A 14,385-nucleotide genomic window follows, 5' to 3' on the forward strand; every position below is an offset into this window, starting at 1 on the left:
GCTCTTTGCCCAAGCTTCAAAAGTCTGCAGAAAGAGGAAGGGGCATATGGTGGGCTCAGGCCTTCAGCTGGCTCAGATGCTCTCAACTCCTGTGCTTCTTCAGCACCAAATGAATGTGCCAGGAATTAGTACAGTGGCTACTTAAAATGGCTGGCTAGATCTCTCACATTTGACCAGATGAGCCTGCTACAAGTGGCAAGCTTGTTTGAGACATTTATCATGTTATCTGTTCAAACTCTGATGAATTCAGTATCTCTGATGTAAAAGTAGAACAAACAAAAACGCAGTCCTAATTAAGGATACCTTTCAGAATTAAAATACAGAATACACCAACCCTCAAATATATCCTTGGGAGGACAGTTAGCATACTGTAACCATTAGGGAACTATGAACATTTTAAATAACCTTTTAGTTGCTTTACAATGCAAATACTTCAGCAACCAAATATAACTAATAGCATGCATATATGATTAGGGCATTTTAACAGAACACCCACTGTACTTGCCCCTGACCATTCCTGATGTGTTTTCTTCAACAACTTCTTCCACATATTTATATTTGATGCAGGGATCTGTTTAGACGACTGATGTTACCAAAGGATTATAATGGAGAAAGCAGATTTTCATGATAGCTGTTTATTTTTTTAGCTCCAGTTTCTTTAGTGTTCTGCAATTTAGACAGGGAGAAATGAGACAACGTGCAAACAATTTTATCCATTGTTAATATTTATCTTTTGAAGTGCACTGAATATAGTAGTCTGATAGGGCTGCTATGTTTAGTTAATGAATTTATTAACAATTTAAGTGACATATTTACAGAAAACAGCACAGGTTCTAAAATAATTTAACAATTTTCATTGATTTTATAAAAATACTGATAAATAAAGAGTTCCTGACAATTTATTAACCACAAATATTTTCTTGTACTACTAAGCTATCAAACTTTTACTTTAAAATAATTTTGTAAGGGTGCTGTTTTGTTTCCAATTCACTGTGTAAAACTGGCAATACCAGAACAAAATAAAATGAACATGCAATGTGAAAACTGTACTGGAACCAGAAAAACTATTAAAAATACATTCCAATTCAAGTTTCTTTCACAAGTACATATTGGTGAAAAATAAGATTCCAAATACCACTTGACTAATTTTGATATGTTAAAATGTATGCTATTAAACCAGCCTTAAACATTTGTTTTCACATGTAAGTAAAGTAACTGAGAAGTCAACAAAATGCAAATTACAAACACTGCTTATAAAACCTTTAGCTTATGGTTAGGAAATGAAAAGGTGCTCTGCAATAGATCAATTTGAGACATTTTGGCATTGCTACTCCTCTAGGCCTAGACTTTGTGCATAAGAATGCTCCCCCCTTTCAGTTTTTAGCCTTAGAAATCAACATAATCATCACATTTATGTATATTGTTCCTTTAAGAACTGCAGGTGTAAGAGGTTTTATTTTATTAACATATTAGATTTATTACATCCATGTGTCTTTCAATAAAAATATGCTAAATTTGCACAACTTCACTCATGTATACTGAAAGCAGGATTTCCAGGATCAAATTCTATGGTGCAGATTTTTAGCTTTCACTAGCAAGCAAAATTATTAACATCTAAATGTAGAAGTGCAATGGTGTAACATCACCAAAAAGTAAAACAAGAGAGAGGAGACAATGGGATCAGGAAGTGGCTCACTGCAAGAACTATATTGAAATCATGTGTTATAAAATTTAGGAAGAAGGAAAAACAATTGTAAACCCACCTATCTGCATGACCACCCATCAGTTCAGAAACCCAATGCACTGTACATGGAGAACTTATTGCCTGTTTTTAATATGTGCCTACCAACAGTTTTAAAAATACTTGAATGTAGTACATGTAAATTTGGCTTTAGTCTCTTAATCATGAAAAATGTTTGTATCTGCATGCAAAACTAGAAAATGGAGGACAAAGTTTGCAAACCTGAGTGCAGGATGAACTCCCTCCCCAATGCAAAGACCAGCAGATTACAAGAGATACCAAGATATATTTGTCCTACAACTGTGGTAACATAAATTTGGGGACTAAATTATTTTCTTCCTCAATATTTAGCTGTTAAAAGGGCAGTAGCAGAAGTTGCAAACCCTACACAGCACATTATCACAGTAGCCTTGGGAGACTTGACCCACTGTGAATTGCTCTCCCACTTTTATCTTCTATATATGTATGGCACTCAGAATCTAGATAATTGCTGGTCATTAGGGTATTGAAAGGAAGTTTCCCTGAAGCTCTGAAATGGCATGGATTACAAGGGAAGTGTATTTCACCAGGCCCTGAGCCATTGCCTTCTTTCAATGAGGTTTTATCGTTGAAGCAACTAAAAGATGATAGAAAAGAAGCAACACTGGTAACCCTGTGTTACCAGGTGAACTGGAGTGAAGTGCATAGAACACTTTCTCCTGCCTCATCTTACCAGGGCATGGAGCTGTCAGTTTACCAATGGTGGATCCTCTGCAACCCCAGCTTTCATTTTGTCCCAGCTCTTGCTGGGAGAAAACTATACAGGGGTGTCGAACTTATTTGTTATGAGGGCCAATGAGGCCTTGTTGGGCCGGACCATGTCAGATAGGGCCAAGCCATGTTGGGCTGGGCCATGTGTTCCTACTTAAGATTAGGTAGCAGATACATAAATTCTATAAAGAACACAGACAAATACAAATATATTTTTTAAAAAACTTAAAACATGCTTAAAACGTTAGTACTCATTGGTCTTAAAGATGCTTTCTTTGTATATCTCCTATGGGATCCCGGGAACTGGGCAAAGGAAGCTCTGGCTCTTTCCTTCCTTCCCCAGGGGACTGGGGGGTGGGGGAGGAGCCTCAGCCATAGAAGGAAAAGAGGCTTGGCTCAGTAACTCTGCTGTGCAATTGAGAGAGCCTGGCAAAGCAAGCTCTCCCTCTCCCCCTTCCTCCTCAAGGGAGGAGCCTCAGCCAATGGAGAAAATGTGATTTTGCTCTGTAGCTCCTGTGTGATTGAGCAAGCCTTGCAAAGCAAACTGCGATGCAGAAGGAAGCAAGAGAGAGGAAGAAGGAAGCAGATGACAGCCAGTTGCTCGGGGGCCTGCTAGGAGCCCTCTGAAGGCCTGATTTGGCCCCGGAACTGCATGTTTGACACCCCTGAAAAACTATTGCCTTCAGGTTTTCCCTGAAGTGACATCAGTCCACTCTGGGAATCACTAGAAACTCTGCTATTTTACCATAGTTTTCAATGATTTCTAGAGAGGTAAGAAGAAGATGATATTGGATTTATATCCCGCCCTCTACTCCAAAGAGTCTCAGAGCGGCTCACAATCTCCTTTGCCTTCCTCCCCCACAACAGACACCCTGTGAGGTGGGTGGGGCTAGAGAGGGCTCTCACAGCAGCTGCCCTTTCAAGGACAACCTCTGCCAGAGCTATGGCTGACCCAAGGCCATGCTAGCAGGTGCAAGTGGAGGAGTGGGGAATCAAACCCGGTTCTCCCAGATAAGAGTCCGCATACTTAACCACTACACCAAACTGGCTCTCCGTGACCTCACTTCTGGGTTTCCCCACAAAAGTGACAACACACTGCTGCCCCAGACTCCTGCAGTTTGCCATTCAACCTTACCAAGGCAGCAGTATAGTCAGCAGACCTCAGGGCAAACAGAATCTTGAACCATTTTGTTCTCCAATCTACAAAGGATGCTTATCAACACCACTCAGGTACAGTTCAGTCCTCCTCAATTTCAATGAACTGGGCATGTATTTTGTCCTGAATATCTGTTTATTCCTAGCTTTGTATGTTTCTCTTGAGCACTACACACAAGTTTTACAGAACTAGAAAATGTGAATCATATTAAGCAGCAGCATGTAAAACTTTGGGGTTTTTTTAAATTAAAGAACATATTTTCACAACTTAACCACAAAATAGTGCATGCTAATTCTCCTCAAATATCTGATACTGGCTTCTTCAACCTTTTTATTTTTATCACTGAATCCCCTGAACAGCTATCCAGTTAAAATCATAGTGCACAACCAGTAGCTACTGGTCCATTGGCATCCCCAGAATATCAAAGTTGTGCTGGACTACACAGCTGAAAATGATTTCACCTCAAGGTTCAAAACCATAAAAGCAAAGATCCAACACCATTTGTTCCCAAGAACATCATAAAGGAAGAACCCACAGGCACTTTTAATAAATTTAGTGCACCAAAAGTTACAGGCCACAATTGCATGATTGAACAATTCAGTACCAGATAACAGCATAAAACAATTTCCCCCCCAGTCTTTCGCTGATCCATCTATTAAATGGGAACTGTTCACAACATACTCAGGGGCGGGGGGCAGAAATGGATCAATCTCACAAGAGGGAAACAAACAAAAACAAAAAATCTTAGACAATAGTTTAAACATGTAAAGCCTAATATAAAATATTTTTAGTCAAACCTTTAAAAGATTTAGTAGTCCAGTTTCCCTTCTCCCTACTTAAAAAAAATCCACAACACACCCTTATTTACTGGTGGTCCATTAATATCCAAATGTGCAAAAGTTACAGTTCACCTTTAGGAGTGCATCAAAAATAGGCTTAATATTCAAAATAGCTGTATTACTCTAATAGGTCTTCACAGCACCAAATACCTGGAATTCTAAGGGAGTTGAATTCTCTGGGAAAAGGGCAGTGATTCACAGAAGTTACAAGGGTGGAATTCCAACTAAGTCAACAGGTTTACATCAATGTAAATAATGTAGCTCTGCCCTGTTTCACACGCAACATACAGTAAGATTTGTGTAAGTTAACACACGTGCATGCAATTTCTGAAATGGAGCAAAAGTGGTTTTCCTGCCATACAAATTGCATAGTGGCTTCTTGATCTGTGCAACTTACAGAGGGAAAACATACCTCATTTCAGACACTGCAGTGTTTTCTAAATGAATACCATCTCTACATAGGAAAAAATGCATGGTTAGAAGCACGGCTGGGTTCAGCAAGGTACTACATCAAACCTATGATGACATATATCCAAATGCCTAAAATGCTCTGCCAATGCTTAGAACCTAAAAAACCAACTACTATGTCATTAGCCAAACTTACAGTGTAATTAAGTCACACTTGTTGACATTTCTTTTATTAGGGCACTAAGATTCTAATCTTAGCTTTGCCAAACTGAAGATGAAGAGCAGCTGGTACCTTGCTGATTGGCAACAGTAATATTTTTCATATGTATTTTGGCTCCTCCCTATTAGAAAGTGATTTATTATCAGGCAGCGGAAAAAGCAAAAGGTCCGCTCTGATAATCAGTACAAGGCAGTATATGACTATTCAAACATACACAAATTTGAACGTATGCAAACATACAGATCTACATAAACAACATTCCAATCTTTGTTCTTTCATCCCATAGTCATCTTTGGCTAGAAGTCTGAGCAAGGAAATTCACGGACCAAAAGATTATCCTCCGAACTCTTCCTATTATTACACATAACTAACTGGAAGGCTTGCATCATCCAGATCCACTGGGCCAGGATCCTGTTCCTGAGTGCCATTTTTATTTTGAGGTTCCCATAGGCCCTGAACAGTCACTATGGAAGCTGGGTCTCCTGAAGGGACAGCCTGGATCTTGAAGCTCCCTGGCTTGGCCTTGGTAGAAGATTCGTGAAATCTTCGCTTCTCCAAGACAAAGGGCTTGGCATTAAGGGTTGAGACCAAAGTGGGGTTGTGAGTGGCTGTGGAATGTGACCAGGCAGCTGTTTTTGCAGGCCAGCTGGATTCTGAAGAACTGTTGGAATGTTCCTGTGAAAAGGAGAAGTGTGTGTCAGACTCAACAGACAACCAGTTGCATGTTAATAACTACATTTCAGACATATCTCTGATAACATAAAAAATCAAGGGGAAAACAAAGCAAAGCATCATCTGTAGAAAGCAGATGTTTTTCCAAGGCAGAGCAGTGTTAAGACTGCGAGCAAGCAGAAAACAGCTTAGCCAGGTCTCTACGGTCTAGCATGGAAACTCTTCATGTTTATCAACACAAACCAGCTCTTTTAGTATCAATAATTTTACTAATATAATGCAACTGCAGTTAAAACAGTTATCAAATACATACTCTTCGAGAATTTGACAATTACAGACAAAATGCTTCCTGCACTCTTAATATAGTCCCAAATAGTTTCAAAAATGCATGCAAGTGTGTATTCATATTCAAAAAAGAAGCATAGTAGAATCACTGCTTAGATGAAGAAAACTGACTTTCTGTACTTTACATTTCTGTTGACTATGTTCCAGTTTATAATTTTCCTTCTGTGCTACTGAACTACAGAATACCATGAAATACTTATTTAAATAAATACAGAGATCATTTTATAACATTTTCCAAGATATACGGAATTTAAATATCCTTTTCTCGCCTTTGGCTAATATATGCTCAGGCATGCCATTATTAGTCATTACAAAATAGATCAATGTTTCTTCTACAAAACTTACTTCATCTACTAAACTATGTATTTGTACAATCTTATTTATTTGTATTCTATGTGGCGTGCCTTAAGAGATTCACCAAAGAATGTAACAGCAGCGTTTCTGTAGTAAGTCAATTTAAGCAAGTGTTGTGCACAAATTATAAATCTGCTTGGATACTCACAGCATCAGTACTACTGTTATAAGACAATAGCTAAAACAGGAGCCTAGCTACTCATGAATATGAAGGAGTTTTCTTTAGTGCACACAGAAAACTGAGGATTAGGTAGCAAGATAAACAAAAGACAACTAATGGCTGTAGACAAGCCTGTATCATGACAGCCTACACTACACCTTGTTGTGGCACACCAAGTTTTCCAACAACAGTAGGAAAATCACATGATCCTACTCTTTCCCCCCCACAGCGTGCTACTTCCGAAATGTTGCCTTATTATTTATAGTATAAAGGCAGACCTTCTGAATACCATCTCAACAATACAAACAAACGTGAGGAGGTATTAGTAGGAGAAGAAGCATTCCCTTAGTATCCTTCTAGGCATCATTGTTTGCACAGGTATCAGTAAGCAGAGACTGGTTCAACTGATGATGACTGCAAAGTTCTATCAAACACTTTCTGAGAAAGTAACATTATTATTGGTTGTATGGAAGTAAGCAAGAACCTGCCAGTATACTGGTATTTAGTTTCTTATTTGGAAACAGTTTGATAAGGTTTGATGCTATACAGCTATTCAGCTGGAAAGCAGCTTTGCCAGGTATGTGACATGAAGCAGCTTGCCTGGCAGATAATCAGGTATATTTACATTCTGAAAATGTTCTGAAAACAAAGTATTCACACTTTAATCTTGAAGTCATAAAAAAACATATGAATAACACAAAATGCTCATATGAATTAGTTCAAAGCTCAAATGTTGAATCTACAGTTAAGCTTCTTTTCTAAATTGAATACTACATACAAGTGTTTTGATTCTGAAACCAGTGCTGGGATATCACTTTCAACATTGTAACCTACACCTTTGTGATAAAACTGTACTTTTTGCTTTGCCTTACCATCAGACTTTATATAGTTACTGTACTACTTTGATTAACATATAAATTGCAAGCCAAAACAATGCCTACATTTTAACTAATGATCCCATGCATATCTACTGTAAAAGCCATGCAAATCAATCCAGGTGGTTTTCTTTACTGCGTGCGTCCTTGTGAGCACACTTCTAGCTATTAGCTGTGGAGTGGCTTTTACATAGCTTTCTTTTTTAAAAAATGGAAATATGAACTCTCATGCAAATTAAGCCATGTTTAGTATACATACACTTTTTATGACTTGTGCTTATGTACTCAGTAAAGCGAGTACACTGAAATGTCAGTGGAGATTTCAGCAGTGTGAGAATTATTTGCCATTCCTAATAGTGGATTTAGCAGATTATGTAGAAAAAGGAAACTTAATTCCAATGTGAATGGCTTTCAAAGTTAGTAAATTCATTGACTATAACCAGTGCAAGAAACAATGGGGATGACCTCATGATGTTAGTGTTTTTGAATTTCAGCCCCCTGTTAGGAAGGCAAGTTTACATGAGAGCCCACATACATGCTGCATTCACCAGTTCTTGATGTATACCTCTGTATACAAGGATTCGACAGCCTTCTGGCCTGCCGCATCTGGAACACAGTGCAAAGCTAAGATTAGAGTAACCTAAACTTGAGGAGAGGAGGGAGAGAGAGAGAAATGAAGAGAGAAAAAGAAACTACTGGCAGTCACTACTGAACTACCCATCACAAAGATTATACATATACAAAGAAGATGATGATGATATTGGATTTATATCCTGCCCTATACTCTGAATCTCAGAGCGGTCACAATCTCCTTTACCTTCCCCCCACCACGCACACACACACACACAACAGATACCCTGTAAGGTAAGTGGAGCTAATAGAGCTCTTACAGCAGCTGCCCTTTCAAGGACAACTCCTATGAGAGCTATGGCTGACCCAAGGCCATTCCAGCAGCTGCAAGTGGAGAAGCAGGGGATCAAACCTGGTTCTCCCAGATAAGAGTCCGCATACTTAACCACTACACCAAACTGACTCTTGGCAGCTTTTCTCTCATTTAGAACATACTGACTCCCATAGTCTCTACTGTGTGATGGAAACTTAAAGAGATTGGTGTACTACTGTTTACAAAAAGCATTCAATTTGGAGCAGGTAGAAGAAATTTTAAAACAATGGTCAATGAACATTTAATAGAAGTTAACTTCAAATATTCCATGCTGAGATAAAAGCCATGTTTTATAACATCTAAAGTACAAAATGTAGCAAGAATAGGAAATATTACAGTATCTAAAGTTTCTCCTTGTATGTCCTCATGCGCCAATTACAGTCCTGAAGCTGTCACTGACTGAATGTTTCCCTGTTTAAGAATGTTCAATTGACACAACCAGAACCCATTCTTCCTTTTCAGCAATGGCTTCCCACGGTGGAACAGGCTCCCTGGAAAGGGCACCATCCTTCAACATTTTTAGGAAACACTGTAAGTGGCATTATTGTATTATGGATGGTTTTAATTTAGAATAATCTTGAGTCACAAGGGAAAAAGCCCAAAGCTGGGTCTAAATTTTCTAATACATTTAAAGAGTATGAAATATTTTGCTGAAAAATAGACACTTCTGTTCTGTCTACAAAATGAATGGATTTGTCATAGTAGCAAAGACTCAATGTGGTAGTATTAGAATTCTGATCCAAACAGGTCATAAACAATTAAACTGTAGAATTCACTTTAAAATCCATCATCTGAACATCCTGCTAAAACTTTTATTAAATTTGGACTGTTTCCCAACTGAGCATACAGAGAGATAAAATACTTTTCAGAAGATTCATAAACCAAGTGTTTTAAATCAATACACTGGGTGCCTACAAGGTTTAGCGAACACTGTCAAGTAATCTGGTAACTTTCACTGCAGCTTACAAAACCAGACAGTACTGAATTAAGAAATTATTTTCAAACTCACCAGTTGCACTGTTAAGACAATACATGGCACACAGACTGAACATACATATAAAGCTAAGATTAGCACTTAAGTATGCAAGATTTTATGCAACCTGTGATGCATGCAGAGACACGGTGTTACTCCAGATTTGAAAACAAAGTAGAAAGGCAAATAAACGAAACAGATCTAGTGTATAAGACCGGACACTGCAACTCAAAACAATATATAATTTCTCTTAAAACATACAGAAGCTGCTGATCTTCCAGGTCCCCGCTGTGCTACAATTGCACCAGAAATTGCTTTAATCCAGCTGTGCATGTCCTCTGGACTATCTGCCTGAAGAGAGAGAGGAAAAAACTAATTTCAAGATACAAAAGTAAAACAAAGGTTCATTAAACTCGCTATTTGCAACTAGTCTGTTCTGAGAACTGAAATGACCATGGCTTTAAGAAAAGCTCAGTCAAACTTTGTCAACATCACAAGCAAAAATGAAGTGTTTGTAATGGGCAACCATGGCTGCTTTTGCATACCATTTCTAGTAAATGAGACGTCACAAAAACCACAGGTTTGCTACTATTTTCAGTAATAAATCTCCTTACAAAATAGCCTTCAATCTTGAAGTAATGACCTGACATTTACTGCAAAATATTGTTGCTATCAGCTTTCTATAGTATGTCAATAATACAACAAAATGAAAATGCATGAAATTGCATATATGTTAAAATAATAAACAAAAGCAATCCAACAGTAAAGCAGCCCAACTCAGCAGCTAGAAAATAAAGTCAACAGAGAATGAGCATAACAATACAACATAAAAAGCACAGCCCAGATCACCACTTGGGCAATTCAAGGGTGCTATTTTATTATAGTTTTTGTTACTTGTAATGTATTAAATATGGCCTACTAAAAGGTAGAAAGTATTAAAGTAACCTAACTGGGATGCAACTGGAAGTGCAGATAAGACACCGAATCAGGCTTTTCTAGAATGGCTAGTTGATATATCAACACAAGTCAATAGAATGTGCTACATGTCACAGCAAAATACGTACCTTCCAGCCACAGACCAACATCTACCAGCTCTTCCACAATAAGTACAACCCCTTCAACAAGGGGATGACACTTTATTTCCTAAGAAGCTTTATCAATGCTACATGTTTTGAATGACAAAAACTTTGTCTTCAAAAGCATTTCATTCATTCCAGAAGAGAAAGAGCGGGCTGAAGCTGAATCCAACGAAGACAGAGGTACTTTGCTTGGGTCGCGGTGCCCTGGGAAGGGAAATCCCCTTGCCGGTCCTTGACGGTGTGCAGCTTAAAGCAGCACATAAGGTCAAGAGCCTGGGGGTTCTTCTGGAGCCTTCATTATCAATGGAGGCACAGATAGCGGCCGCTGCCAAGTCCGCGTTCTTTCATCTTCGACGGGCGAAGCAGTTGGCTCCCTTCCATGACCTAGCAATGGTGATCCATGCTACGGTCACCTCGAGACTGGACTACTGCAACGCCCTCTATATGGGGCTGCTCTTGTGCCGAACTCGGCAGCTGCAGCTGGTGCAGAATGCGGCGGCTAGGCTTGTTGTTGGGGCTCCCAAGGTGGGAGCACATACAGCCGGGGCTGCGTGAGCTGCACTGGCTGCCAGTGGCATACCGAGTTCGCTACAAAGTGCTGGTTATTACCTTTAAAGCCCTATATGGCCGAGGACCTACCTACCTGAGGGACCGTCTCTCCCCATATGAGCCCCAGAGGGCACTGAGGTCATCTGGGAAAAACCAGTTGAATGTCCCTGGGCCAAGGGAGGCCAGACTGAAGGCCACCCGGGATCGGGCCTTCTCTGTCACCGCTCCACTACTGTGGAATCAACTCCCTGAGGAGGTGAGGGCCCTAAGATGTTTAGATCGATTTCGTAGGGCCTGTAAGACCCACCTTTTCAAGATGGCCTTCGACTAGTGATAAAACTAGTGATAAAGCTAGGTATGCTGCTGGAAATGCTCTTATGCTCTGAATTTTACTAAAAATCTAATGTTTATAACGCCATATTGTCATGTTAATTTTAATAATTTATAACTGTTTTAACTATGTTTTTATAAGTATAATGGATGTAATGTGTATTTTATGTTGTGAGCCGCCCTGAGCCTGCTTCGGCGGGGAGGGCGGGATAGAAATAAAAAATTATTATTATTATTATTATTATTATTATTATTCATGATAATTCTTTTCCACTGCTCCCCCAAGTATCCCAATTTTTCCCTTGGGGGAAAAAGTTCTAAAAAAAACCCCAAAACACATGTTTTCCCCTCACATAGTCTCTAACTTCCAGTACGCTGATAACACACAGCTTTATCTATTGATGGGCGGTTGGCCAGACATTGCCCCAGTAAACTTGGCTGAGGAGTCAGAGATTGTGGTGGAATGGCTGAAACAGAGCCGGCTGAGACTGAACTCTGCTAAGATGGAGTTTCTGTGGCTGGGGGTGGGAAGGGATCAAGATTGGGGTACCAGCCCCTAATTCTTGATGGTATGCCCCTAACACTGGCATCTACTATCAGAGCTTGGGTGTGGTCTTGGATGCCTCCTTATCAATGGAGGCCCAGATTACAAACTTTGCCAGACTGGCATTTTTTCAGCTATGCCAAGTCAGGCAACTGGCCCCCTTTCTGTCTCTTCTTGATTGAGCCACAGTAATCCATGCAACCGTCACCTCCAGATTGGACTACTATAACTTGCTTTATGCAGGGCTACCCTTGAAACTGACCCAGAAACTGCAGCTAGTTCAGAATGTGGTGGCGCAGGTCTTCACCGGAACACCGTGGACAGTACATATTCAACCACTGCTGCACCAGTTGCACTGGCTCCAAGTGGAGTGCTGGATCAGGTTCAAGGTTCTGGTATTAACCTTTAAGCCCCTAAACAGTCTGGGACCTACATTTAGGACTACCTCTCCTTGTATACCTCTGAAGAGCATTACGCTCTGTGGGAAAGAACTTACTGGTGATCCCCAGCCCAAGAGACACCCAGCTGTCCTTAACCAGAGCCAGGGCCTTCTTGGCCTTGGCTCCAACTCGGTAGTGCTCTGCTAAATGACATCTGTGCCCTGACAGATCTAATAATATTCTGCAGGGACTGTAAAGCAGAGATGTTCTGCCAGGCTTTTGGTTAAGACAACAAATGAGACATGGATAGAAGCGACTGAAATAGAGCTCAGTGTGAAACCAGCCTCTACCAGGAAAAACTTCGCAAGACTGGTGGTCACCACACAAAAAGGTATGGCGTGTGAGTGACTGTTCTTGCCAAGAGATTCTATTTTGAAGCAGAAAGCTTGGAAAATGCATTCTTGTGAAATAAGGAAAAGGAGTACCAACTGGTTGCTGCTATGAAGACTGAAAGACTTAAAACTGAAGAATTGGATACATTGTCTTTTGCTCTATTGACTGGGGTTTCCCCTCTAAAGATTAAGAGACTTGATTTGAACTTTTTAAGAATTTACAAAATTGGATTCCCTGGCCATAGGCAGCTGTTGTGTGTTCTACTTTAAAGTACTTACAACAAGATGAGTCACATTGTTGGTTTGGAAAAACAATATTGTTAAATTTGTTACATAAGTATTTAAAGGTGTATGATAGATCCAGTTTTTATGGGTTTTTTCTCATAGAGGCTGGTTTCACAGAGGCTACCTGCCTCCCCCTGCAAGACAGCAGTACAATTTGAAGTTTTTAGTGCCATCTAGAAGTTTTAACTGTGTGTAATGCTTTTGTTTTAAACTGGTTTATTAATTTATGAATGTGTTTTATTGTTGTTCACTGCCCTGAGCCTTGTGTGTACAAGGGAGGGCAGTTTAAAAGTCTAATTTACAAATAATTTCTTTTCTGGGCCTAATCCCATTGCCCAATTCTACCCCAAAGGATAACATGGGTGAGAGTACTGACTCTAAACAGGAATGCCCTTCTCATCACTGTCCCAGAGAAGATGGTCTATCAGGGCAACCAAGGAACACTTTAAAACCAGGTTATGCAACATTTGGTTGGTTCAACTGAAGCACGAAGAAACACTTCCAGCTCTCTGTTCCGACCACTGGCTCTACTGCAAAGCTGCACATTATAGCAATATATTAGAGAGGGGAAAAGATTGTGCACACTCTTTTCAAAAGACGAAAATAAACTATTTTTATATAAGAAAATGGTGTAACAAAATTGACTGTTACCTGTACATAAAATGTTCGAGAAGTTGTTACAATTTCAAACAGATTGTCTCTCATCATTATATCACTGAAACACACAAAAAAGCATTTAACAATTTATAATTATTTAAAATCAACTGTGCACCTTTATATACACCTCCTTACATTTTCAAGTGACAAGCATAAAGAAGTTATTTTGATATAATGTTAATTCACGTCCATATGTTTGAATTCATGCACTGGGGCTATAATGATTAACTGGATTCTGACAATATTCTTCCCCACCCATCCCAACACTTCTTGTTTTAGCAATTCAGCATTTATGATGCATCTATTATAAATAACAGTTTCCATGTTCCCAAAATTGTGTGTAGACAATGTAAGCCAAATATAAATAAGCCTCACTCCAAGACATTTAGTGGCTGGCTTTGCCTCCTTTGGATATTTTGTGGTTGTGGCTACCACTCTAGTGCCCAAATACCAAAAGTGTCCAGAGGATGAAAAAAGGTTGGGGACCTCTGCTTTACTGTGTTATCTTTATAGTACTGCCTTATTTTGCTACAACATACAAGCCCATTTTCATTATTGATATTTCTGACACACAGAATTTATCGAAACACAAAGTTGTATTTTCAAAAGACTTGCAGCTTCCCCCCCCCTTTAAATTAAGCAAAGACCAATTAAGGGATACTTTGTTTCAGGCAGTCCCACTGATTGGTATCTTGAAATGGAAGAGTAAAAGTAGAAACAGAGGCCAGCACTG

The 14,385-nt window shown here is 39.5% G+C and overlaps 1 protein-coding gene across 7 annotated transcripts in view; it reads right to left on the reverse strand.

Moving 5' to 3' along the window:
* Positions 1–4,166: 4,166 nt before the first annotated feature.
* PLEKHA1 (pleckstrin homology domain containing A1) overlaps positions 4,167–14,385 on the reverse strand; it is a 40,949-nt gene continuing 30,730 nt past the window's right edge. For 2 of the 7 annotated variants that reach the window (XM_060241476.1, XM_060241477.1), the window contains 3 exons: positions 13,647–13,710; positions 9,698–9,787; positions 4,167–5,789 (listed from right to left, as the gene is read on the reverse strand). In XM_060241476.1, coding sequence (XP_060097459.1) covers positions 5,472–5,789; positions 9,698–9,787; positions 13,647–13,710 — 472 coding nt within the window. In that variant the 3' untranslated portion in view covers positions 4,167–5,471. Of the gene's footprint in view, positions 5,790–8,055; positions 8,127–9,697; positions 9,788–13,646; positions 13,711–14,385 lie in introns of all 7 variants that reach the window. The other 5 variants (XM_060241479.1, XM_060241478.1, XR_009555560.1 and 2 more) reach the window with 5 other exon arrangements.

Source organism: Heteronotia binoei, chromosome 6, assembly GCF_032191835.1.
Source record: "Heteronotia binoei isolate CCM8104 ecotype False Entrance Well chromosome 6, APGP_CSIRO_Hbin_v1, whole genome shotgun sequence".
Taxonomy (NCBI): domain Eukaryota; kingdom Metazoa; phylum Chordata; class Lepidosauria; order Squamata; family Gekkonidae; genus Heteronotia; species Heteronotia binoei.